The sequence below is a fragment of the Peromyscus leucopus genome, chromosome 12 (assembly GCF_004664715.2).
Source record: "Peromyscus leucopus breed LL Stock chromosome 12, UCI_PerLeu_2.1, whole genome shotgun sequence".
Lineage (NCBI taxonomy): Eukaryota > Metazoa > Chordata > Mammalia > Rodentia > Cricetidae > Peromyscus > Peromyscus leucopus.
The window spans coordinates 65301878-65328850 of record NC_051073.1 but is presented as its reverse complement, the minus strand read 5'-3'; the positions used below and the strand labels follow the sequence as shown (position 1 = coordinate 65328850).

The following is a 26973-nucleotide window of genomic DNA, read 5'->3' as shown; positions in this document are numbered from 1 at the left end:
CGCCATATGTATACACTATGTACACTGCAATAAGATCAAATTGTGCAAATACTTTTTCCCCTTTTATACACAACAAACATGTCCACAGTCCTTATCCTTTGGGACAGGATTGTGAGATGTCACTCAAGCCAGCCTCCAACTCCCAAGATGTGGCCACCATACCTGGCTTCTTGCATGCCTGAGTCATTTTCAGGGCCGTGATTCTGTCCCCTATGTGAAGCACAGCACACAGTGTTTCAGTTCACGAGCTTCCTAAAGCAGGCTTTTTCATGCTTCTGAAACATGTGCTAGTTCCTGTCTACACAGCGTGTGGCAATATTTCTTCCATTCCTGAGGAAGTGAAGTGGTGTGTGTATGGGGGTGTGTGTTGAGCATTGATGAAATAAGGCCACATTCTAGGTTTAAGCTACAGACCGTGGGAACTGGAAACACTCTTGGAGACCATCTATCCAACTACTTCCTCCTATATCTGGGGAGAAGTGACTGTCCCCAGGGACGTAAGACGGTACTAGACTTGGCAAGGTTCACATTTTCAGATTGGCCAGAGAGAGACACAACAGGTACCATCTCTCCTAGATTGTATTAAATGGGATCAAACGGAAGCCCGGGTGGTCAGTGACAGATTCAAGCCAGGGGGTGGGGGAAGGGCACTCAGCAGCAGTCAGAGAAGAGGAGCAGGACATGGACAGAGGCATCCCAAGAGGGAGGAGAGATGCCCTGGATGAGGCATCCCAAGAGGGAGGAGAGATGTCCTGGATGCCCGAGTTGAATGCCATCAAGTATGTGAATGATGCCAGTTCAGGGATGGGAGAGGTGAGGCCTGACTCTGACCCCTACGCTTCCCTCTGAAGGCTTGTGCAGAAGACCTGAGTCACTGTGGCCAAGAGGCGCTGCAGTTGCCTGTCTGCAGGCAGGTTCAGGCCAGACCCTCTGTCCTCATGTATTTTCCCTTCAAATGCCTACGCTCGGAAAATGTTTGCTGGATGACTGACGAGATGCTGAGGTGAGGTATGGGTTACATCATCTGCTAACAGACGCCTTCCAGATCTCACTTAGTAGCAAACAAACCAAGACCTTCAAGGAACATGGCTCCCCAAACCAATGGCATGGAGGAGGTGACCGTTGGTTAGTGAGCCAGGGGGTTGATTTTCATTTTCTTCTCTGCTCTCTTTATGCTTTCTGAATTTTCTGCCCCCAAATGTGTATTACATTGGCATCTCATTGCAGCAGGCAGGCACGGTGCTGGAGCGGTAGCTGAGAGCCCACATCTGGAGGCAGAGGGAGACACAAGCCCACCCCCAGTGACACACCTCCTCCAACAAGACCTCACTCCTTAACCCTTCCCAAACGGTTCCACCAACTGGGAGTCAAGCATTCAAATATACGACCCTATGGGGACCATTCTCATTGAGACCAGCAGAGTCACGAACACTGTATGAGTTTTTAAAAGGCGTAGGTCTGCTTGGCTCAACAGTAGAGTGCTTTTGCAGGCTGGTCAAGACTTGGGGTTCAGTCCCCAGCAATAAACAAAACCATACAGAAATAGAAAAGATGAGAGTTTTGTTTGTTTGTTTTATCTCCAAGTCAGGATTTCTCTCTGTAGCCTTGGCTGTCCTGGAATTTGCTCTGTAGACCAGGCTGACCTCGAACTCACAGAGATCCGCCTGCCTCTGCCTCCCGAATGCTGGGATTAAAGGTATGTGCCATCACCATCCAGCTTATACATTTATCTTTTAATGTGGGGAGACGCAGCCAGGGCCGCTTGCTTTGTTTGGACTCTGAGGATTTACACATGTGTAACTTCTGGCTTCGTGTTGAGACAGGGTCTCACTGTGTAGTCCGGCTGGTCTTCAACTTTCAGGGATCCTCTAGTGTTAGCTGCCAGAGTGCTGGGATTACAGGTATGAGACACCCGAACAGCAAGGATGCACCTATTTTTAAATAATGGACTTCTAAAAACTGTGAGATTATAACTGGGGGAAGAATAAGGACCGCGGAGCAGAGACACGGCCCGGACTAGCCACAGGGGCAGGTTCCAGACGGATGCCAGGTGCTTTGGGGGGCTGGGGGGAGGAGATGTCATCATTTCCACAAAGTAAATATTGCCCTACTCCCCCACGGACCCTCCTGTCCCTGCTCTGCCCTGGGCTTTCCCTCTCTAGTCCCTTCAGCTCCAGACCTCAGTGGAGACCGCCAGCTCCAGGCTTCTTGGTGTCGCAAATACTCTTAGACTCAGTTTAGGAAAATGGCCCCAAGAGGTGCACAGTTCCTAACTCCAGCCCAGCTCTCAAACGCCAGCTGTTCTAAGAGTGAGGGACGTGCGACGCACCCACACTCATCAGGCCACGGCCACCTGTGGAGGTGGGCAGGAAAATGGGCTCTGGGCAGCAGGGAGGGAGCCTCTGGTCCTGGGGTGGGGGTTTACAGAAGCAGGCTTCTGGGTAGAATTCTGGCCCATGGAAATGAGGCTAGAGGGAACCCAGGAAGAAAGGTCCAGAGGCCCGGGACAGGGGAGAGAATGGCCAGGACAGAACCCTAGCTATGAGCAGAAACGTCTGGAACATCACACTACAGAGTCTGGTTTACCTCACAGTCAGAAGTTCTGAGTTTTGGATTTCAGGGTACAGTATAAATCTAATTTTCAGACTCTGAGCACATGATTATTTTGGCAAATAAGGGCATTAAAAAATCAAACCAATGCCTTTAATCCCAGCACTCGGGAGGCAGAGCCAGGTGGATCTTTGTGAGTTCGAGGCCAGCCTGGGCTACCGAGTGAGTTCCAGGACAGGCTCCAAAACTACACAGAGATACCCTGTCTTGGGGAAAAAAAAAAAAAAATCAAACCAAACCCAAGCCACGACTCAGCGTCACTTGCTGCTGACGACCCACCATTCCACAAATGGACATTCAGCACCCAAAAGGCTAGGGCACAAAACTCAGCCATTCCTCCACCAAAAAAGCCAGGTGGCATCCTTCTCCGACATACATGCGACCTCTGTGCCGTCCTTGCTCTCCTCTGTCCTTGGACAAATGGAAACTGCCTTGTTGAAGGTGGCTGGGAACCCCAGCTGCAGGATCCCGGAGCGACAGGACACACGTGAGAGTTATGCCTGTCTGTGCATCCCTGGAGTGACGTGCATTTCAGATACACAGTGAGATGGAGGCCTTCCTTCTCTCTCCCTCTCTCCTTTCCTTCTAACAGGTTCTTATATAGCCCAGGCTGGCTTTGAACTCATGATCCTCCTGCCTCAGCCGCCTGCGCACTGGGGTTACGGCCTAAGCCATCAATCCTAAACCACTACACAGGCTTTTAAGAGATTTTTTTTTTTTCTGTAGGAAGGACCCGAATACGTAAGTAGTCTATGAGAACTGGACCCCATCGTCCAGGATTCCCTTTGACCAGCCCCACCTAGGCATCGCTGGAGTCCTGTCCTAGTTTGAGAAGCTTCTCCATAGACCGTGGGAGCCGTGAGGCGCTTCACTCATGATTAGCAGTTTTGAGGTTAATAAGGCAGCGTTAGAAAGCAGGTCAATCTCAAGGAGGCCCCAGCAAGTGCTGGTAGGTGACACACCCATGCACACCCCACCCGCCGGGGAGGCCCTGTACCTCCAGGTCGGAGTTGATGGAGGAGACCTCGGAGGAGCTGCTGCTGGAAGACACTCTGGCCTGGATGACCTGGATGGGAGGGAATGAGGGAGGCTCCTGCAAGGGGGGATCTTCCGTGCTCGTCTGTCCATCACCGGGTAGCCTGGTGCCACTACAGCCTGCCTGCAAGGAGCGAAGGAACAGGGTGAGCAGGGACACTTGATTTAATTCCCCTTTTAGCACTCAAAGCATGCATGCACTTTAGTATTCCAAAGGCACCGATGTGTGTGGCGCACTGTTCCTGAATTCCACAAGCAGCAGCACACTCCACAGTCTCTTACACATTTTACGTCCCCTTAATGATGTGCCTCGGATATAGTTCTATGTGACAAGCTATGGGGGTTTGTTAAGAGTAGCATTATAGACGTTAGGAGTCCATGTAACCAACCCCTCACGGATGGGTACTCAGGGTTTTGAAATCTCTTGCTTTTCCGGTCTGTGCGGACTCCGGTAAAGTCACACCAGTGCAGTGGTTTGCACGAGATGTTCCTCGGAGTCCCAGGCTTTTGAACATCAGGTCCCTCGTTGGTGGCACCGGGCAGTCCAGGAGGTGTGGAGTCGTTGGAGGCAGTACATCAGTGGCGGGGAGCTTGGGTACGTTAAGATTCGTGCCGTTGACAGTTGGTTCTCCCCTTTGTGTTTGCAGTTCCGGGCGTGAGCTCTCCGTTTCCGGGGCCAGCTCCAGCTACCATGTCTGCTGCCTGCTGCCCTCCCCGATACGGACTCTCACTCTCGGGAACTGCAAGCGTAAACACACCCTTCATCCTATCAGCGGCCTTGGTCGTGGTGTTTTCTCGAAGCAACAGAAAAAAAACAAAAAACAAAACAAAACAAAACAAAAAAAAAACCAGCCAGACATCTCGGACTTCTGGGCCCTCAGAGAATCTCTAGGAATTCCTGGATGAAAGGGGGTGTCCATTTGTAACCTGGACAGCTGCAACACCTCCGGCTGAGGATTTACCGACTCACACCAGAGCAGCATGTGAAGGGATGGCGGGAGGATTGGGAGACCCTGGAAGAAGGTCTGTGGACTGGGATCTATCCGTCATCCATCTATCTGCAACCTCCCTAGCCCGTCCATCTATCCCTACACAGAGCACAGGGACTGGGGTGGGGGGTGGGGTGGAGAGAGTCTCCCTATCGATCAGAAAAGCTCGATCTGCTGGACTTTCAGAACCATGCAGCATTCTGGGCTTCGGCCTGGGTGTGGAGGATGCCCTCAATTCCAGCACTGGGGAGGCGGAGGCAGGAGGATCAGCAGTTCCAGGTCGTCCTCGTCTACATAGTGAGTTCCAGGGAAGACTGGCTTACAAGAGACTCTCCCTTTGAATAACAACAACAACAACAACAACAACAATAAATAGGCTCGGGTTTGTGATGGCGAAGGTGGTGGGATGTACTGAGGAGGAACTGCCAGGAGGATTGTGAGTTCAAGGCCAGCCTGGGCTGCACACTGGGTCTAGCACCACGACTCAACAGGTAAGGGTGCCTGCCACCCAGCCTGGCGACCTGAGTTGGATCCCCCAGAAGCCGCATGGTGGAAAGGACAGAAGTGATTCCTCTATGCCGCGTGCCCGACGATGGCAGCCGCAATCAAAGCTTTCTGAAAGGTCATCTGCTAACCGACTGAGTCACCGCCAAAGGCAATGTGTCCCCTTTGGGTCTCGGTTTCGCAGCCAAACCAACGAGGTTGGTGATCTCAGCAACAACAGAGGGACCCGATGTAAACGCTCTGGCCCCATCATGAGGGCTCAGTCCTAGGTGGACAGCGTACAACACCATTCCATGTGCGTCAGCGGGACAGGTGGAGAAACCCACCAGGGGGCAAAGGCGGTGTTCCGGGGGCAGCCCTGGAACACGGGTAAGGTGCCACCCTGCTGCCCCCAGGAGGAGGGAGCTGAAATCGAAACCCGTGGGTGGAGCCGGGAAGCAGGTGGCTCCCGGGCAACAGAACAAATTCTAAAATTTCCCGGGGCAGATTATACACCCCGATCAATAGACGAACAAGGGATTTCAAACCTGCCCACTGAGGGTGGAGCTGTTGGTCCACATGGCCTCGGCCCTTCTCGCCCCCTGGTGGACACAGGTGGAAGAGGCTGAGTGAACGGCCTTGGTGGCTGGGATTGGTGGGGGGGAGAAGGAGGGAGTCACACGCCCCTCGCGCGTGGGTAGGGGTTGCAGACACGGATCGTCATCTCTTTCCCGGCCCTCTCCCTCTAGAAGACTGAGAAGATAGGCCGGAGTCCTGCAGCCCCTTACGAACTCCACTTCTAACTCTCTGCTTTCCCGTCAACTCCAGCCTTAGCCAAAGTCTCACCTCCTCTTCTCAAGACTCTCAGTGACCATTGCTGACCGCCAACTTCTAGTCACTTCTTCCTGCCTATCTGCCACCTAATGATAGTTCAAACATGCACAGGTGACCTTGAACTTAGACCCAAAGCCTCCTCTCCAGCTGGATACTGGACTGACAGCTGGATACCACACCTGGTGATCTGACACTCCTGTCACCTCTCCATCTTTCACATGCACTCATTCTGTGAGGGACCAAAACATCTCTTTGGCACATATATTTTAAATGAAAGACAAGTAAAAACCAGGAGAAACTCTTTGCCATATCTTAGCCGCCAAAAAAGCAGTCATCCCTCAGAATGGGGATTCCTTCCAGGACCACCATGCCCAGTGATACTCAAGGGTGCTCCAAGTCCCTCATGTAGAATGGTGCTGGGTTTGGAAGGTCTCTGTGAGTTCAAGGTCAGTCTGGTCTATGTAGCAAGTTTCAGGCCAGCTAGAGCTACATAGTAAGCTAAGAACCCATCTCAAGGGGAGGGAGGAGGGAGGAAAAAAAGAAAAGAAAAAAAAAAAACCAAAGCAGGAAAAGAAAATAGCAAGATGAAGAACAGCAGCCCCAAATGAACCAAGCCCTCAAAGTAAGACCTAGTACTCTGTAATTATTAGAGGAAAAGGGGTAAAATACTTTAAGATTCACGCATAGGCATGAATTTTCTGAACAGGACTCCAGCGGCTCAGGAGTTGATAAATGAAACCTCATGAAATTAAAAAGCTTGTGAACTGCAGTGGAAATAACTCATCAAATAAGAGAGCCTACTGAAGGGGGGAAAATCTTTGCTAGCAGACATTGCTTTCTGGACTATACCATAATAATATTAACAATCTATCCATCAAACATTAACATCTAGAATATACAAAGGACTGAAAAATACTGAACGACAAGAAACCAATCAACTTAATAAATAGTCTAATGAAATTTACAGTCCACAGAAGATGAAATATAAGGGATCAATAAGCATACAAAAAGCATTCAACCTCACTACCTATCAGAAAAATCTTAGTTAGAAACTATGTGGAAATTCTCTCTCACCCCAGTCAGAATGGCAGTCATTAAGAAAACAAAGAACAGGCCGGAGGAGATGGCTCAGTGCCTGGGAGCACACGTTGCTCTTCTAGAGGACCTGAGTTCAGATCCAAGACCCACATCGCATGGCTCACAACTGCCTGTAACTCTAGCTCCAACATCCTCTCTGGCCTACACAGACACACACACACACACACACACACACACACACACAGACACACACACACACATACACACAAAGAGAGACAGAATGAAAAAGAAGACAAAAAATGCTGATAAAAACACGGACGTAAGGGGATCCTTACACATTTCCTGGTGGCAATATAAACTAATCTAGCCCCCAGGAAGTCAGTGTGGGCGAGTCTCACAAAGCTAAAAATATATCTAGCACAGCTAGCACTCCTAGGTACGAACCTGAAGGACTTCTAGTCAATGCGTCACAGAGACACCCACACGTCAGTGCTCACTGAGACACTATGTGCAGCAGCTAAGCTATGGAACCAACCCAGGTATCCAGCAACGGAAGAATAAGTAGACAGTGTAACTCACACACACAATGGAATGGACTTAAAGAAAAACACCGCCAGGCCATTTGCGGGAAAGTAGATCAGACTCCAGAGAGTCACATTAAGAGAATTCCATCAGTCTCAGAAAGGTAAGTTATTACCTGTGGTCCCTTGATTTTAGGCCAGACACGGTTGTGTCTGTGTCTATGACATGAGCCTAGAAGTGAAACTGGCTGTGGTGGTTTGGATATGCACGCCCCCATAAATCCATGTGTGTGAATGTGTGGCCCACAGGGAGAGGCACTGTTAGGAAGTGTGGCCTTGTGAAGTAGGTGGGACCTTGTCGGAGGAAGTGTGTCACTGTGGGAGGTGGGCTTTGAGGTCGTATACACTCAAGTCTGGCCAGTAGGACAGAGACTCCTGCTTCCAGGGGACCAAGATGGAGAGCTCTCAGCTCCTTCTCCAGCACTGTGTCTGCCTGCACACCGCCATGTCCCACCATGATGATAATGGACTGAACCTCAGAGCTGTAAGCCAGCCCCATTAAATGGTTTCCTTTATAAGTGCTGCCGAGGGCCTGGTGTCTCTCACAGCAACAGAAACCCTGACTAAGACACTGTCAGAGAAAACCAAGTGAACTAAAGGGAAGGGAGAGAGCCAGGAAGCAGGGTTGGCGTGATGGCTAACACTGACTGTCACCTTGACAGGACCTAGAGTCACCTAGGAGACCAGCCTCTCGGTAAGCACGTGAAGAGCAGATCAGTTGAGTGGGAAGACCCATCCTAAGAGTGGACTTCACTGTTCCCGGGGCCTAAAGCCATGCACAAGCACCCATCTTCCCCTGCTTCTCGCCTGTGGATACCATGTGACCCGTCGCCTCAGGCTCCCCACCATGATGGACTGTACCCTCGAACTGTGATCCCAAATAAACCTATCTCCCTGAAGTTGTTTATTTTGTCTCAGCAATGCATCAAGTACTGATACATCGGGTGGGGAGCACACAGTAGACATACAACATTCATAAGCATGCACACAGTTTACACGGGTACGAAAAATATCTTCAGGTAACAAGGAACCACATATGACGAACAGATACAATGAGAAAACATTTAAATGAATAAAAACTAAAATCTTAAAAAGAGGCCAACTGTATACATTTTCCTTTCTGTGTGGTAATTCACATTTGTAAACGAAACCCATTTTTTTCCTACCAGGCAAGCCACGTCCAGACACAGCTGTTGTCTGTCACCTGAGACTTTTCCCACGTAAGAAGCCACACTTCCCCTCCCCTCTCCTTTCCTAATTCGCCTCCTGACCCCACAAGCTCTAGGCCTTTTCCCTGAGCCTGAGATGGGTTAGAAGCCTCAACCATCTGGAGACTTTCTTCGGAGCCCATTTTTCTCTGTGAACACCCTTGTAGAGGTAACTAAACGGTTTCTTTCTCTTTTATCAGTCCCCAGCCATGGGCCCTAAGAGAGCAGAGGGCAAAGGACTTCTCCCACGGGCTCCCCTCCACCGCAACTCTGGAGAACTCTAAACGGACCCCAGCAGCTGAAGTACCACCTCTTCCAGGAAGCCTTCCAGGGCTGCTTTCTTCTCACCATCTGGATACCCAGCACCACTCACCTGCTGCACAGGCTCAACAGTCAGCTCCATGTAGCGGCTGATGGCTGTCATTGTCCTCAGTGGCTTGCAGTGTGACAGGCTGGTGAGAGGCACCCAGTCGGGGTTCTTCACAGAAACAGAAACAGAGAGGCAACAAGGAGAAATTGTAAAGCCGGGAGGCACCTTCTGAAAGGAAGGTCTCATTTTATTCAAAGGAGTCCTTAAGACGAGGTAGTGCACACCTTTGAGCCTGAGCGGCAGGTGGATCTCTGCGAGTTCGAGGCCAGCCTGATCCACACAGTGGGGTTTACAGCTGGGTATACACAGTGAGACCCTGCCTCAGGAAAAGCAGTTTCCTCGAGATCTTTGTGAGCACAGAATCTGGGGCCACCACAGCACGCACTGAGGGCAGTCTGATCCGAACAGTGACTCAGACTTGATGGGACCTTAGGAAAGCTTGCTAGAGGCCACCTTGGCTTCAGAGTAGGGACATCTGGTCCAGGGACCACGATGTGAGGACTTTGACTATTACCAGGTGTGTTCAATCCACAGCTCGCCTGCCACACGACAACTATGAATGAATAGAGCCCAACCCAAGATCACAACCTTACTCAAAACACGGTTAGGTTTATTTTTGCTTTTTTTGGTAACAACTGTGTGACTCTCAAGCGTGAACTTTGTGGATGACAATGTCAAAATATTGCACACACCTCCGAGGACCGTGGCAGACACGCAGAGGCTTCTCCCTGTCTGTCCAGAGTCACACAGACCTCTGTACTATGAGCAACCTGGTGAGGCCCAGTTTTACCACGGTTGCTAGAGTGAAGGAAATAAATGCCCCCTGGGGTCTTCCTGCAAACTCAGATCCAAGAGCCTAAACGGCCCACCTCCTTTTGTTATATACACACCAGTCGCTTCCATTTTGCCTGCTCAGGCTACCCTGTTGAGCCTAGAATGTTCTGTGGAGCAGTTTTACTTTTCATTTTTTCACTCACCCTTTCTTTTCCCATTTCCCAGTCCTTTTAGTAAAGGAATCCCAGCCTCCTTCACATCTGTGCTATGTAAAAGGGACCCTAGGAGCAGGTGACACCTCTTTAGCTACCCAAAAATCCGTAAATGGGAGTTGCTTATCTTAAACTTCCTATGAGTGTCCACAATGACTTAGAAAGGCGGCTTTTTGATGAGGACAAGCTGCCTCAGTTAGGGTCCGGATGAGGACAAGCTGCCTCAGGTAGGGTCCGTTCCGGTTACTCATGGACGTCACCGGTCTGGATCAAACAAAAAGAGGCAGGAGGCTGGGGGTGCAGGACAGAGATGGTGTTGTCTGGTGGGCAGAAGGCCCCGGTCTATGCCCAGCCCTGCAAAACCAAGACGACAAACACGTGCCCCAGGCGTATCGACTCTCACTAGTGGTGACCCATAGCTGTAAATGTCGGACACCATCACAAGCGACTGCCCCAGACGAGCATTAGCAAGCCCAGCCTCCAAGCCGGGAGAGTTAAACTGCAGCGGCCTCAAGTCCAAGTGGGCCCTTGTGACCTGGGACAGTTTTCCAGAAACAGGGTCACACAGATGTGCAAAGGCAGGGATGAGCATTGATTGAGCGTGCTCTGGGGTTGTCAGGAGGAGGTAACGACATAAAGACGCACGGGAAAGGGGAAGCAAACTGATGAAGTAAGAGCGGAGAAGCCCACGCTGTTTGAAAACGAAGACACTAACTTAGGCAGTATGTGAGTGTGTGTGTGTCTGTAAGTGAGTTAGTTGGGTAACACGAGTGACTATTTGACTATCCAACTGCACAGCTACAAGATGCCTGGAGTAACAACAACAACAACAACAACAACAAATAAAAGAGTTCTTGGAACCGGGAAAATGGAGGATCCCATTGCATTCAGGATCATGTGAGCTTTGGACACTGAAAGCAGTTTCTTTTCTTCTCTCTCTCTCTCTCTTTTTTCTTTCTTTCTTTTTTTGTTTTTTTGAGATAGGGTTTCTCTGTGTAGCTTTGTGCCTGTCCTGGAACTCCCTATGTAGCCCAGGCTGGCCTCGAACTCACAGAGATCCGCCTGCCTCTGCCTCCCGAGTGCTGGGATTAAAGGCGTGCACCACCACCACCGCCCGGCGTAAAAGCAGTCTCTTTAAGAGACCAAGCCTGGAAAGAAGTCACTGTACCCAGTACTTCCCACCTCTGTGCACCCAGCCAGCAAAACAGACATTTTCTACCCAGAGAGACCTTGTCTTCAGTCCCGGCCTCCTGACTTTCTTCTTCTCTCTCTGCGCAGGTCAAAAGGGCTTCCGTGTCGGGGCCCTCTCTGACTTCGGCAGCAAATCCGAAGGCTCGTCTCATCTTGCTCTTGATCACACAGGACAGAAAGATGATCTGAGACGCGGAAGTTAAGGTAAACGGAAGCGGAGAATTTCAGCCTCTAGGGGGTGCTCTTCACACCCTTCTGCCCCAGCAGCCGGCCCTGGTCCCTTCCTGGAATGATCCTGTCCCAGGCGGACAGAGCACATCTTGGAAGCCCCGGCCTGATCAATTTTTCTCTGTCTTTCTGTCCCCTGCTAAATGCTTGGGAGGCAGAAACATTCGAAGACCGTCTTTCCTCGGGGCATGCCTCACAGTGACCGCACGCGCAGTGGTGGAAAACACATGTGGTCGACATGAAAAAACAGGCTTATTTGAAAGGAGACCCAAAATGGGCCTTCACACAATGCCTGGCGCCCTTAGAAGGGAAGACGTGCAGAGATCTACCAAAGAAGGCAGGCCATGGAAGACACACTTCCAAGGCTGAGGCGGGAGGATCTGGCTGGATTCAAGGCTAGCCTTAGCTACCTTCCAAGAACTTGTCTCATAAAGGAAAAACCCTATAAAGCGGCAGCTAGAGAATTCTGGAGGTGACAGGTAATCAGAAGGGACGAGGGCAGCTTCTCGGGCGGAGCCTTAAGAGTGGGCCCGCTTTGGTCTTAGACTTCTGGGTGATTTACACTCTCCCACCACTACCAGAGCGGGGTCACATTCGGAGGCTGTCACCACCACCACCGCCACCAGCCTCCTCCAGCCTCCAGCTCAGCTCCTCTTGCCCTTGAAACACTCACTAAGGACACCCGGGTGACAGTACATCAGGCCGCGCCCCTGGGGCCCCAGGAGCGGGCTCAGCAGCCCTGACTGGAGGCGGCACTGGTCATCTTTGATCTCTGCACCAGCAGAAGAGGATAGAGCAGAAGGACCCTGATTGGCAGGCCAGCCCGCCAAGCCCTCTCAGAAAGGCCTAGTCGTGGAGAAAAGAAACAGACTCCTCCCCCTGAGAGGGCAGGATCCTGGGAGAGGTGGATGCCTGGTAGGAAGCAGAATCGAGCCTGGAGCCCCTGGAGCCGGGGCCTTGGACCCCCAAGGCTCAGAGTCTTCCCATTTCCCTTGCTCTGGGCAAGAGAATTGTCTTTGAACTAAGAAAGCCCGTGAACTGCAGATCACTGCGCTGGTGCCTGCCTGTCCCAGGCTTCAAATCCCTGGGCTGCTGGACCACATGCTACCTAAGCAAGACCAAAAGAGGCCAGGGCAGGCGGGAGGTAGGACAAGGCCCCGGGCTGCAGGCGATCCAGACTCCACAGTCTCTGGGATACAGCGAGGTCCAGCGCAGCTCGGCCCAGAGAAATCAGGAACCAGGGTGTGGCCTGGAGGAGGTACTCAGGCTGCCGGTCGTGGGCCACGATGGCCGAGGCGTAGAGGAGGCCAGCCAGAGCCGACAGGAACCGAGCCCACAGGTGGATGTAGGAGAGCGACTTCCCCCGACACTGTGCATAGAGAAGAGGGGCTGGGCAGGTGGACACTGGATCCTGAGACCCCAGCTCTCGGTGGCCTATCGCATAGCCCGCTACCAGAGGCCACTCACAAAGGGCGCTCCGCCCGCTGGGCATCTAGCTATTATTGTTCATGCTGCTACCTTTGCCTGGCAAACCCTACTCATTCCTCAGAATCTGGCTTAACCTTAACACCAGACACCTTTCCTTACTGTGTCCACCCTATGGGGCTCTGGTTCTTTTCTGGACCCGGTCATGCCTGGGGGACTCCTGGGGGACAGACCAGTGACCCTCCTGCCAGTGGGTAGGGCCTTGGGAATGCCAGCTGGGGACAATGAGGGAGACTGAGTTGTAAAGAGCCACTGCCCAGCTTTCCCGCTGGGGAACCTCACCACACAGGGAGATCAAGGGACTGAGAGGCGACCTTCTGGAGGTTGTGAAGCCAATGGGGACGTTGTGAGAGAACAAACAGCAGAGATATTGGCTCACAAACAAGGAACACGTGCGATGTTTCATGTAAGGAGTCTCCGTAGGCACAAAGTCACTTTACAGCCAGTGGCTCAGCAGGTAAAGACACCCGCTGTTGGCGACTTAGGTTGGATCCTGGCACCCACACTGTACGAAGAATCGACTCCTGCAAGTTGTCCCCTGATCATAACACCGTAGCCATGTGCCAGATCTCCAACCCCCCCAATAAATAAATATTCAAAAAAAGTCACTTTATATATACATTTATACATGCATACACAAGACTACATACTAAACTGCACAGTATATATTTAAGTTTCCACATATGCAAGTATGAAATGTGTATAATCTGGTTTGCTTGTCAGGTGATGGTATTTAGAAATATTTAGGTGTTGGCTAGGGAATGGAACCAATTTCAGGAGAAAAGTGTATTTTGGCTGATTTTTCTCTCGTTTTTTTTGCTTTAACTCCCCCAAGAATGCTCAGATGGGCTGGGATGTAACTGGCGGTAGAGTGATTGCCTAGGATGTGTGTGGCCCTGGGTTAAAAGCTCAGCACTGCACAAACAAACAAAAAACAGCCAGGAATGCCACGTATCCCTGTTAGTTTTATCCTCAGACTCTCTTCTGGCCACCATCCGCAGAAGGCCAGTGAGAAGAGAGACCCAGTCAAGCACCTAACTGTGGGGTACCTGGAGGTAAGGGTGGGTCTGGTCCCTGGCCTCACAGCCTGAGGGTAATGATGTCCTTCCCATGGTTCCTTCCCACAACCCTGGAAGTTTCCCAGAGCCATTAAGGGCCTGTGAGTTCCCCAGCCTGACCACCCCGCAGCAGGTCCTAGGGAACTAGAACAGGTAGTCAAGATACAGCCCTTGTTCCCTGGAAGGTCTCCCCGCCATGTGATGCCCCACCCCGTTCCTGGAGACTCCTCCACAGGCTGCTGCAGCCAGTCTGGGAATCTCTGGAGACAGGACTCCAGGACTTCGAGGCCCAGGCCTCGAAGCACAGCTGGGCTCTGGATGCACACAGTCACAAGCCACCTGCCTCCCACGTCCTGTCCTTCTGGATCTGCTACTGAAGTGTGGCGATCCTGGGAAAGTGGCTGTCTCAGACTAAATGACAGACTCTTTCCACTTTCGGGTGTCAGGGCTGGCGCTGGGCCTGCCACTGAGGCAGGTGCACCACAGCAGAGTCTTCTACAGAGAAAACCCGGCAGGCCAGTTTCTACACCAGCTCCGGAGCTCACTCAGGCACCGTCCCGCATGGTGGCTTTTCCAGGCCCTCTCCCGTGCACAGACAGCCCTTCCTCGGCTTCTGCCTCCACTGGTCCCCTCTGCCCTTGCGAGCCACTATGAGAGACCCCCTGCAGCCCGATACTGTCATGGTGTCTCCTCTCACTCCCTGACGGCACAGGGGTCGTCTCTCCTTGTTTCCACTATCGGGAGAGCAGGGAAACCCCTCACGGCACCATCTGAGTCTTCCATGGGACTGAGAGCTCCCCAAGGATAAGCCGCATTTGGCCTCAGCAGGCCTGGCCAGCAAGTCTTCCCACAGCCCGGATGTTTGGAAATATTTGCCAATAAGACCGTGGGTAGCTAACTGTGTTGGACTTCTGTGCCTTTCTTGTTCTCTTGTGAGACTCCATCCATGTGACCTTTTCCTGCTCTACTTTTCCTTGGCTACAGGAAGTAGAGAGAAGCACCTCATCCTGGAAGGTTCCTGTATGTCTTAGAACTCCACTGTTCAGCCATGGCCCTACACACACCTATACACACGGACACATGCATGCATGCACACACAGCCCACACTGCTGTCATACACTGGCTCCTCAGAAAAATGTAAGCACATGTGTGCTCCACACAGGGACATCACACCACCCCCAGGATCTCCCGATGCCCCAAGGCTGGTCACATGACCCATAGCCCCAGCCCCACCCCAGTCTCACGATATTGGAGAACGGAGGGATCCGGGATGCCCAGGAGCCAAAGGCGGCGATGCCACCCAGCAGGTAGCCGAAGACTTCCGGGTTTTCCTGTAAGGATGGATGTGTAGAGACTGTGCACATGTCCCAAAGAGCAACAAGCCCAATACAATCCCTTCTGCTTTTAGAAGGCTCCTCCTTCCAATGGCAAGAACCCTCACCCTCTCCAAGGGCACAAGGAGGGAAGTGTGACCTGTACCAACCCACATCTTCGTACATTCAGCCTTACCTGCAGCAGGCTTCCCAGCAGCCTCCGCTGTGGCCCTCGGACTGGGGCTGAAGCCTTGGGGACAGCAGCCCAGACTGCCCAGCCGGGACCCAGGCACAGCGGCAGAGCCAGGGCAAACACCCTGGCTCTCAGGTGCCTTCTGCTCTTCCTCTCCCTGCAGCTCCCACCTGCGGGAAACACCAGACCTCCCATGATGCTCCTGGATGACAGAATTCACCAGACGGCCGGTGAGGGGGGAAGCTGGTGTAGACTCTAGCCTCTGCTGAGTGTCTTGCTATGGCCGATCATGACCCCCTTCAAAGCCCTGGGGTCAAGTTCCTCTTCCAGAAACCGTCTCCCCCGACAGCGGCTGCTGCCTGTCCTCCTTGGAAGGAATCTTTTAATGCTAGTATCTAATGTGGACAGTAACCCCTCTTCTAGACTCCCATTCCCAATGACCATGTTCCAACCATTTCTGTCACTGGCACAGATAAGTGACCGGGCATCAAGCCACCCACTCTGTGAGCAGGAGAAACAGCAATGACAGAGGACATCTTTGTAGCGTTCCTTGGAACACGGGACACACGCTCTTTGGAGCATTATAAAGAATAATTTTCGCGCCGGGTGGTGGCGCACGCCTTTAATCCCAGCACTCCGGAGGCAGAGGCAAGTGGATCTCTGTGAGTTTGAGGCCAGCCTGGTCTACAGAGCGAGATCCAGGAAAGGAGAAACCCTGTCTTGAAAAACCAAAAAAAAAAAAAGAATAATTTTCTTCTGAGCTACGTGGACTGGGTTGACCCATCGACGTGACCATTCTGCTTTTGGACAAGAGTCTAAGAACACTGACTGCTCTCTTCTCAGGAACCCCCAGTCCTACGTACTCAGGGCTTTTCACCCCATCTCGGTCCCTCCAACCCTGCTCTTGCAGAGGCGATGCATGCCTGCTTCTGCCATCCATTTCCAGAAGCTGTGTGGCTTGGCTTGGTCAGCCAGACTTGCACACTGTCCCCTGAAGCCATCTACATCCCTGCTTCTGGCCTTGGCCCGTTCTGGTCTGCTTGCCTGTGACACCCACCAGTCATGGTGTCGTCATACGCTGTCACACGCTTTCCTAGCTCCGACTCTCATCCCTCCCTGTAACTGCTTAGGGCCCCATCTTTCTCATGTGGCTGAGGTCAGGGATCTCATTCCTTCGTCTGGCTCGGGGTGTGGTAAGGAACAGGCACCGAGCGTATGGATGGACGGAAGAATGGAGGCGGAAGGCGGAAGGCGGAAGGGATGACTGCGTACGCACACTCACCAGACTTCGACTTGGATTTGGAGCCACAGACTGGGAAGAGGACGGACATAAAGTTCACAAAGTCGACAGCTGCTAGGTAGGCACCAGTGAACACCTGGAAGCAAATGGAGACAGAGTCTGGGCGATGAAGCACCAGGTCCGAGGTACCACAGCACTGCCCTCCTGGGAGATACCCCCGACACACACACACACCAGGTGAGTTATGCCGGGGCAGCATGGGTAGCTTCTGCTGTGGAGCTATATCCCAGACACAGAAGCGTTCTGAGACTCAGTTTCCCCATCTGTAAAACCAGCACACAACCAGGTCTCCCTCAATGACTGCCATATAGATGTCTGCAGACAATTCATGGCCAGTATTGGAACCGGGATCTAGAAGAAGTCATTAATACCAGACAAGAGCTTCAGTGGGAAGAGGGTACGTTGTGGCTTTGGAATCTGGCCCTGGCATTTATTAGAGGGCGGGCTTACAGAAAGCTTCACTGTGCCTCAGTTTCCACATCTGTAGCAGATGAATGATGACAGGACCCCTATCACGGGACAGTTTCCGGAGTAAACGAGTTAATACACAAGGGGATCTCGGTGCCTAGGAGGCAGTTAAATATTTAACAATCTCCTGCCAGCCATCCCCACTGGACACGAACAGAGCCTCATTCTACCCCACAAGCCAATGGAAAAGGGAGTCTGCTCCAGGGCCAGCACGACACTGTTCTCAGCAGGTTCAAACCTCTGAACCAGTGTCCTGACCACTAGGCTGCCCCCCCTTTAGCTCTGCCTGGGTGGCCACAAAGATAAAATCACGAGTTCCTTAAGGTAGGGCTCAAAAAAAATATTCCTTGGGATATGCGTTGAGGGCTAGAACACTTTAGTTGAGGGCCCCACTTTGGGGAAACTAGAAACCGCTTTTCCCTGTGCCAAATCCCACACGACCACCCGGGGAAGGACTCAGCTGCCACTGCCAAGTCTCAGCCCTGCAAACAGTAACGGTAATGACTATTTGCTGAGCGTCTCCTAGGAGCTGTGTACAGTGACAATACAGAGGTGACTAAGTCCCTGTTCTTTTGACAAGGGTGACTCACTGTGGTGGCTTGAAGGAGAATGGCCTCCATAGGCGCATACATTTGGATGCTTGGACCCCAGCTGGTGGAACTGTTTGGGAAGGATTAGGAGGTGTGGCCTTGTTGGAGGAGGTGTGTCACTGGGGGCTGGGTCTTGAGGTATCAAAAGACTGAAGCCCTTTCCCAGTGCCTCTGTCTCTTACTTGCAGATCCAGATGTGAGCTCTCAGCTGTCCCTGCCACCATGCCTTTGCTCTGCCGTCATGAACCCAACCCTCTAAAGTAGAAGCCCCATTTAACACTTTCTTGTATGTGTCGCCCTGGTCATGGTGTTTTGTCACAGCAACTGGAAATTAACTAAGACACGGCAACATAAGAAAAAACAGCAGACTGGGCGTGGCGGTGGTGGCGCACGCCTTTAATCCCAGCACTTGGGAGGCAGAGGCAGGCGGATCTCTGAGTTCGAGGCCAGCCTGGTCTGCAAAGTGAGTTCCAGAACAGCCAGAGCTACACAGAGAAACTCTGTCTTAAAAAAAAACAAAAATAAAAACAAAAACAACAACAAAAACCACAGCAGAAGGGAGCTTGGAGCACTTGTGGAAGAGGTGTGTTACAATTTCACACAGGGAAGGCCTTATTTGTGTGTGTGTGTGTGTGTGTGTGTGTGTGTGTGTGTGTGTACAGACACATGTGTGTACAGCCTAGTGTAAGTGTTTACACTAGGAGAAGAAGTCATGGGATCCCCTGGAGCTGGAGTTCATACAGTTATAAGTCACCTGACACAGGTTCTGGGACCCAAACTCTAGTCCTCTCTGTGTGCTCTTACCCACTGGGACATGGCTGCAGCCCCGGGGAGCTTTGCTTTAGAAGGCGGCTTTGAACAAGCACTTGAAGGAGGTGAGGATGGGCCGTGTGGACACTGAAAGAGCACTTGAGAAGGCAGGAAGGACAAGGCACAGGTTCCGAGAGGAAACTGCTCGGCGGGCCGAGGGAGACGACAGAGGAGGCCTCTGTGGCTGCCGCGGAGAGGCAGAAGCCAGGCTTGTGCGGAACTTACCTGGATCGTGAGCTGTCTGGCCAGAACGGCCCCCACGGTGTCACAGAGGCTGGTCAGGAGGCAGAAGGCCGCGCACAGTGTGGACTGGTCCCGGCCACATTTCTTGGTGCACCTCAGGTAGAGAACCCTGAGGTGACAGGAGTGTGAACAGAACACAGGGGTTGTGAGTTGGAGACGAGGCCAGAGACGGTACCTAGAAGAGGCAGCTGTAACCTCTGTTCTGGGAAGCATCGTTTCCATGCTACCCCCTAGGTGTAGCATATGTTTCTGGGGAAGAAAAGAGCAGAAGAACCACGAGGCCATGCCAGGAATTGGAGCTGTACTTGTAGACATAGCGTCCTCTTCTACAGAAGGGGGAGACCAGCCGGGCAAGGGGCATGCACCTCAGATTCTTCCAAGCCTCGGCATGTTCGGAAACACCTGTGATCCTAGTGCGTGGGAAGCAGAAAGCAGGAGGTCTCGAGTTCGAGGCCAGCTTGCACACTACCTAGGAGGTTCTGTCTTTAAGAGAAGGGCTCTTTTCTTTCTCCCTCCTCCAAATCAGGCTGGGTCAAGGTACAGAGCCCTCCCCTCCCTCACACGCTAGCTGTTAGGTTTGATTTTCTGAAAGGGAAACAGTTTCTAAAAGTCACCACCACCCCCCCACCAGCGCCACTAACAATAGCGATGATTGCCTAAATTTAAAAGGCAATTTGTTTCTTTGAAATGAGAGTGAAACCTACCCAGTCCATCTGTGCAGTGGGTGGCAGGCTCTGCCAGTTGAGCAATTTGTGCATGTTCAGAATGCAGGGAAAACAAAAACGGAACTGCGGAGCGGCAGGCAGCGCAGTGCTCTGCCCCCCCCCTCCCCAGGTCTCCAAGCGGCTGGCTCCTCTCTCTCCAGCTCTCTCCCCACTGTTCACACACCTGGGTCACACAGAGGGCGGGGCAGACTCGGAGAGGCCAGAGACTCTCTGGCAATATCACCAATGCCATCTCCACCCCACTGGGTGTCAGGTGTCTCCCGGCTGGTTTTTTACAGAGCAATGGGCCAGGAGCAGCTCCGGCTTCATCCACTCAAACAGGATGGCTGGTGCTCACTCCATTGATCGGGTTCTGAGCACCGGTCCCAAAGATCATAGTTACAGAAGGAAGGCTGTTAACCCAACGCCCTAAACCTTTCTGGGTCTGCCAGCCCCGAGCCTGAAGCACAGAGTGTTATCATTAGCTAAACATCTACGCTCTGGGCTGCTAAAACCAATCCAAGGTCAAGGAGTGAAGACCCAAATTAGCAATGCTTTATTTCAGCCTCCGTATAGGAGAGAGGAGAATCTGCAGCCTAGGGGGTCGATGTGAGTAGATGCAGGCTCTGACTTCAGGCTGGGGCCTTCGCCCTATGCCCTGTTGCTCGCAGGCATGTCCTCCAAGCTCTCGGGGGGCCAGGACTCCTGGACTGACCTTAACCTAGCCCACACACCACACCGTGGAAGACTGGTTCTCTGCAGACAGAGGAGGAGAGGGGGGCTCGGGAGTGGTGGGGTCCTGGGAGGAGAGGGCCATGTCTAGCCTCAGGTTGGGTGAAAGACAGAAGCCTTGCTCTCAAGCCTGCACAGCCGGGCCTTCTCAGCACACTGCTGAACCTCGGCAAGCCTCGGTTCCAGGGGCGAGCATGCCCAACAGGGTGGGCAGCATGGGGTGGCTGAGGAACAAAGGAGACAATGCCCATGAGAAAGGAGATGGTGCCCGTGGCGCCCTCTTACTTTGCGCCCCCTGACTGGATAGCTCAGTCCCTGAAGTCTGCATACTCACTCTGTAGGCAGGCTCCTCATCGGAAAGCGTGCTAACAGAACCTACCTCAGGGACTGGGCCAGGCAAGGACCAAGGGCGTGAAGAAATGCAGCCCAGGCCCAGAGCGTCTTTCCTGGACTCCACTCACTAGGCAATGGGACTGCAGATTCGAGGAACCACTGCGGAGGGTCTGAGGGGTTGTCCCCTGAGTGCTAAGGTGAGCCAGTGCCAGCAGTGGGGATAGAGCGATGACGCACCCCCCCTCTCCTTCCTGGGTATACTTGGGTGGCTGAAGACCTGGAAGTTTCACCCTCAGAACCCAGGCGACAGGGACTACCTGGCCAACCCACTGCAAGGTAGACACAAGCAAAAAAACACTGTGGCCGGAGTCGGAACACCACTTCCCCACCTCTTCCCAGCTTTGGGTGAATTAAAACTAGAAAACATCAAGGGACTTGCTAGGGTTCCCTAAGGGTGGGTGGCAGAGCCAGCGCCGTAACGGTGTTTAATGAGCACTTACTAAGTCCTTTGCCGGGCCTGCCTCATTTAATCCTCACATTCCTTTTCGGAGGCATATCCTCACTCACGGGAGGCCCAAAGGCTTACTACACCTTGCCCTTGCTCCCCCGCGCCAGCCAGCAGGGAAAGGCTGACAATAGAAGCCAATCCAAGCCGCCCCCACTGCACCACCCAGCCTCCTGCCGCCGGCTCACAGCCCAGCTTCCCCGTGCTGGGAATGCAGAAGGGACTCCACGACAGTCCACAGAGCAGTGTCAGATCTGACCCCGGACTTGAGCTGCTTCCCGAAGACCCCCCCCTCCCGCCCCCGGGTTTCCTAGAGAGGCGAGCGGCGCCCGATCTCCCCCCAGCGCGGGTCCCGGCCCCCTTACAGCGCGTGGGCGGCGATCCAGCAGCAGGCGGCGCAGATCCACAGGCCGAAGGAGATGCAGACGCGGCGGCGGGCGAAGCAGCGGTCCAGGTAGTCCCAGTTCCAGAGCGGGGACGCGGCGCCGGCCCCCTCCTCCATGGCCCGGCCGAGCCTCCCGGGAGCCGACCCCGGGGAAAGTTGCCGGACCGCACCGCGCCCGGGGCCTCGCCTATTGTCGGGGTCTGCGGGCCGCGGGCCCGCCCCCTAGCGGTGGAGCCGCGCGCAGCCGGCGCACAAAGGAGGGCGCCGCCAGCACCCTGTCCCTTGGCGGGTTCACGAACCCGGTGGCCAAGCCAGACGATACTCTGGCGCTGCCAAGCGCTCCTAGGGGTGGGGTGGGGGACCCTCCTCCCCTCCTGCCCCCCGAGGCGCGAGGTCACTGGTTAAAAAGGTGCAGCACAGAAGGGTGGGTGGGGGACGGAGCGGGCACAGATCGCCTCTGCTTTTTTCCTTACACTCTGCCGAAGCTGTCAAGGGCAGGCATGCCCGGCGCCACCCAGTCAGTCTCCCCAGACCCAGGCAGGGAGGGGTTAATTTTGGAACATGCCGCTCCCATCCAGCCGCAGGGCCACACAATTAGGTAAATGAATGTTTTTTTTTCTTCTTTAAAGCAAACCATTAGAATATTTCCAAGGTGTCTTGATTGGTTTCAATAAGTTTGTTTAAAGCACAGCACACTGTCACTTAACTGTTTATTTACTTTTGAGGCAGGGTTTTGCCTCGTGGCCCAGGCTAGCCTGGAGCTCACTGTGTAGCCTCCAGGTGGGCCTCCAACTCAAAGACCTCCTGCTTCAGCCTCCCCCGGTGTTGGGATTACAGAACGGTCCACAGTGGTGACCGCTGCTCGGACAAATGAGATGTCGCTGTGGTCTGAACATTCGTGTCCCCTCCAGTTCCATATATTGCAACGTAATCACAAAGCAGAGCGGTGGTGGCGCACGCCTTTAATCCCAGCGCTTGGGACGCAGAGGCCGGCAGAGTTCCAGGACAGTCAGGGCTACACAGAGACAGCCTGTATCTGGTGCTGGCCTGTGGGCGCTCCATCCTCAGCTTCTCCGGGGAAGCCAGAGATCCTTACTAAACTGGGACCCCTCCTCATCACACCATCACACCAGCATCAAGGTGGAGAAGCCGAATGCTCTCAGTTTATACTTACGCATCGCTATTGTTTTTGTTTCTGCTACCGAGACAGGATCTTCTGTAGCGCAGGTCAGCCTCCATTTGTTAAATAGTCAAGACGACCTTGAACTTTTGATCTTTCTGTCTCCACCTCCCAAGTGCTGGGATTACAGGCCTGCCACGTGCCACCACATCCAGCTCTACGCCTGTTTTCCTCTGTAATACAGCTTTCCCTCAGGCTTGGCATACACCCCCCTCGTGGCTGGACCAAATGAAACAATTCCAATTTAGTTATTGTGTGTGTGAAGGTATCAGGAGGAGAGTCACCCTGAGATGTGTGGTTGCATAGAACTGTAATCCAGACACTCAGGAGGCTGAGGCAGGAGGATCAAAGTCCCAGGCCAGTCTGGGCTATATAGTAAAAACTATGTCAGAGGGGAGTGAGAGAGAAATATGAATCATTCTGCTTGTTAAAAAAAAAAAAAAAAAAAAAAGCCGACCAGGCCAGTGACATGGCTCACTGGGTGAAAGTGTGTGCTGCCAAGCCTGAAGACCTGAGTTCAATCCCTGGGGCCATCTGATGGAAGGAGAGACCTGACTGTGGTGGTCTGAATAGGAATGGCCGCCATAGACTCAGGTGTTCAAGGGCTTGGCCCAGAGGGAGTGGCACTGTTGGGAGGTGTGGCCTTCGTGGAGGAAGTGTGTCACTGTGGGGGTGGGTTGGGAGGTCTCCTATGCTCAAGCTATACCCAGTGTGGCACATAGTCTCCTTCTGCCGCCTGCAGATCCAGATGTAGAGCTCTCAGCTCCTTCTCCAGCACCATGTCTGCCAGCATGCCTCCATGGTTCCCCACCATGACGATAACAGACTAAACCTCTGAACTGTAAGCCAGCCCCAGTTCAATGTTTTCCTTTAGAAGAGTTGCTGTGGTCATGGTGTCTCTTCACAGCAATGGAAACCTTAACTAAAACACTGACCCTACAAGTTGTCCTATGAGTTCCACACTTGAATGTGCTCACATTTGCACACACACGAACACACACACACACACACACACACACACACACACACACAGCTGTCAGCACATGGCTGTGGACCTGACAGAGTTGGGGACTTGGAGCAGAGAACAGAACCTCTCTGCACTCATATGTGTTCCTACTTAAAAGTGAGGTGATGGCCGGGTGGTGGGGGCGGCGGCGCACACCTTTAGTCCCAGCACTTGGAAGGCAGAGGCAGGTAGATCTCTGTGAGTTCAAGGACAACCTGGTCGACAGAGACAGTTCCAGGACAGCCAGGGCTGTTTCACAGAGAAACTGTCTTGAAAAACAAACCAAAACAAACCAAAAAGAGGCGACAGAGGCACCTGCCTTTGTGTCCTGTGACACTAGAAATCCTAAGGTTCAAGCAGAGACACGTGCCAACGGTGGAAGTTAACCCTCTTGTCATCCTAAGGAAGCCGGTTCAAAGACAGCGAAGAAAAGTCAGCTAACGGCAGGGAGACCATGGCTCAGCTCTCGGTTCCTTCCCGACCCCTGCCACCTTGGGCTACCTCTGTTCCTGCGTCCCCTACATGCTCATTTCCTGTCAAACTTCCCTTCCAAGCTCAACTTTGATTTTTTTGAGCCAGGGTCTTACTATGTAGGCCGGGCTAGCCTGGAACTCCCTATGGAGATCAGGTTGGCTTTGAGCTCACAGAGACCTGTCCGGCTCTGCCTCCCCAGTGCTGGGATTTAAGATGTGCATCCAAGCTTACTTTTTGCTGGGTTTTGAGACAAACTCTTACTATGTAGCCCAGGCTGGCCTGCAACTCCGTACTCAGTGTAGAGTACCCTCTAATTCACAGTGATCTTCCCGTGTCAACACTGGAACTGTAGGTGTGGGCACCACACAGGGCTCTTCAGTGTGGCAGGACTCAGCCATGAGTGGGTTTTGTAATTTTTCTCTGTGAGTGGGTTTTGTAATTACCAGGCATTTCTTTGTAGCTTAGACTTTCTGTTTTTTCCAGATTCAACCTCAGTAGGTTGTGACTGTCCGGTTTATTTCCTCTGGGCTATCCACTCTCATCCCTTAGATCCACGTGCTCCACTATCTACTTGCTTTTTCCTGTTGTGTCTAATTGAACTGGTCCAAGCCAGACTCTTGGTTTTCCCTCCCAAAGTTCCAGGACTTGGTGTCAGCTGAGGCGGAAACACCACAGTGGTAGAACACAGGCCGCCGCCGCCGCCGCCGCCGCCGGTCTCAGGCTTTTGGCCCGAGGTCCCAGCACAGCCCTGTAAAGGCCTTCTTAGCAACAAGGAGGGAATGGCTTCCTGAGAAAGACACAGTGGAGGTCCTGGGGCCCTGAGGGGAGATGAGACGGTGTCTGAGGAGAACACCTCCGGCTCATCCCTCCCTGGCAGCTCCTCCCAGAGTCACGCGTAGGCGCTTAGACCTCGCTTTTGGGCCACGGTCCAGACTCTCTGAAGAACAAACCTACCAAGAGCCCGAGGCTCGGCTCCTGGGCAGTGGGCCACCTCGCTTCTCGCAGGCATTTCCTGCTGGCAGTGGCAGGGCGGCCTCGGCATTGTCCTGCGAAGGAGGAAGGGCCCAGCCTGGGCCTCCAGCAGGAGCTTTCCTTTTGGTGAGGGCCCAAGGCTGAGGGACCGGGTTTCCTGCCAGCCTCTGTAACCAAGTGCAGCCCGGACAGGAAGGGCTGTGGCTGTGAACAGCCACAGGGGCCGAAACAAAAACAGCCCCCACAGGTCTCTTCCCTCGCTAGAGAGACACCGGCACTCTTCCAAGGTTTTCATTTTCCAGAGCCGGGGACTTGAACTTGCGATGTTCCTGCCTCAAGCTCTCTCTCTCTCTCTCTCTCTCTCTCTCTCTCTCTCTCTCTCTCTCTCTCTCTCTCTCTCTCTCCCTCTCTGAAAAACTCTAACCTTTAAAAAGGTAAAAGAACAGCAGCTAGCATTCCCAGTCCTTAATACTCTGCCTCATCTGCTCCCTCTCTCTCTCCCGCTCTGAACCACTTGAAATTTCAGCCATCATGACTGATTGTTGTCTCCAAGGACACACCTTTCTCTCTCATTTTTGAATATTCTATGGATTTAAGACTCTTCTTTTCTCTCTCTCTCCCTCCCTTCTTCCCTCCCTCCCTCTCTTCTTTCTTTTGAGATAGGGTTTCTCTGTGTAGCCCTGGCTGTCTTGGAACTCACTCTGTAGACCAGGCTGGCCTCGAACTCACAGAGATCCATCTGCTTCTGCCTCCTGAGTGCTGGGATTAAAGGCTGGGGCCACCACTACCCAGCTAAGACTCTTCTTTTAAAAGTTCAGTGCGAACACCTGTAGTTAAAGCATGTGGGAGGCTGAGGCAGGGTGATCACCAGAGGTTTGAGGCCATCCTGGGCTACAGAGAGTGGTCTAGCCACGTCCATCCCACACATACGGCAATGACACCTGATATGTAACCCACATGAAAAATTGCTCACTTGTTGTAATAATGCGTGGTTTTCCTAGTACAAGATTCAGTGATTGAGCTGTGAGTCCTTTAGTCCAGGTCTCTTCTATTGTGTCCAAAGGCTGGAGTTTCCTCGTGGTTTCCTCGTGGGCCTGGTGGTCAGACGTTTGCGAGGACAGACAGTGGCAGTCACTCCTGTCACACATATCAGTGCTGCCACTTACCCTGGTGTCGACTTTGGTCTCTCCTTTAGGTGACATCAGCTCTCTCTCCCCAACAAGTGTAATGTAGTCACTAAGAGAGTGATAGTTTAAAATCCCTGGAGAAAGGCACTTGACACCAATCCTGATGATCCGAGTTCAAGCCCCATGTCCCACATGGTGGAAGGTGATAACTGACTGCCCCAAGTTGCCCTCTGACCTCCACATGTTCGCCATGGTCTGTGTGTCCCCGCCTCACAATCACACCACTCCAGCTCCCCAGGAAGCTTTGGTTTCCGCATCCACTGACAGACTGGCCCTGGATCTGTGCTGTGGCTGGTGGTTGTGTCAATTTCAGTCTTAGGGTTCTATTGCTGTGAGTCGACACCATGACCCCAGCAATGCTTATAAAGGAAAGTATTTAACTGGGGCTGGCTCACAGTTCAGAGTTCTAGTCCATTGTCATCATGGTGGGAAGCCTGGTGACATGCAGGTGGACATGGTGCTGGAGAGGAGCTGAGAGTTCT

The 26973-nt window shown here is 52.8% G+C and overlaps 1 protein-coding gene across 3 annotated transcripts in view; it reads right to left on the bottom strand.

Annotated features, from left to right (window-relative positions):
- The window catches only part of Tmem44 (transmembrane protein 44), a 31175-nt gene extending 9281 nt beyond the window's left edge, over window positions 1-21894 (bottom strand). For all 3 annotated transcript variants that reach the window (XM_028861213.2, XM_028861214.2, XM_028861215.2), the window contains exons 1-9: window positions 21653-21894; window positions 18996-19122; window positions 16885-16978; window positions 15606-15772; window positions 15341-15427; window positions 12752-12922; window positions 11364-11510; window positions 9152-9256; window positions 3608-3769 (exon numbers count right to left, since the gene is read on the bottom strand). In XM_028861213.2, the coding sequence (XP_028717046.1) occupies window positions 3608-3769; window positions 9152-9256; window positions 11364-11510; window positions 12752-12922; window positions 15341-15427; window positions 15606-15772; window positions 16885-16978; window positions 18996-19122; window positions 21653-21789 (1197 nt within the window). In that variant the 5' untranslated portion in view covers window positions 21790-21894. The remainder of the gene's footprint in view (window positions 1-3607; window positions 3770-9151; window positions 9257-11363; window positions 11511-12751; window positions 12923-15340; window positions 15428-15605; window positions 15773-16884; window positions 16979-18995; window positions 19123-21652) is intronic.
- Between the last annotated feature and the right edge of the window lie 5079 nt (window positions 21895-26973).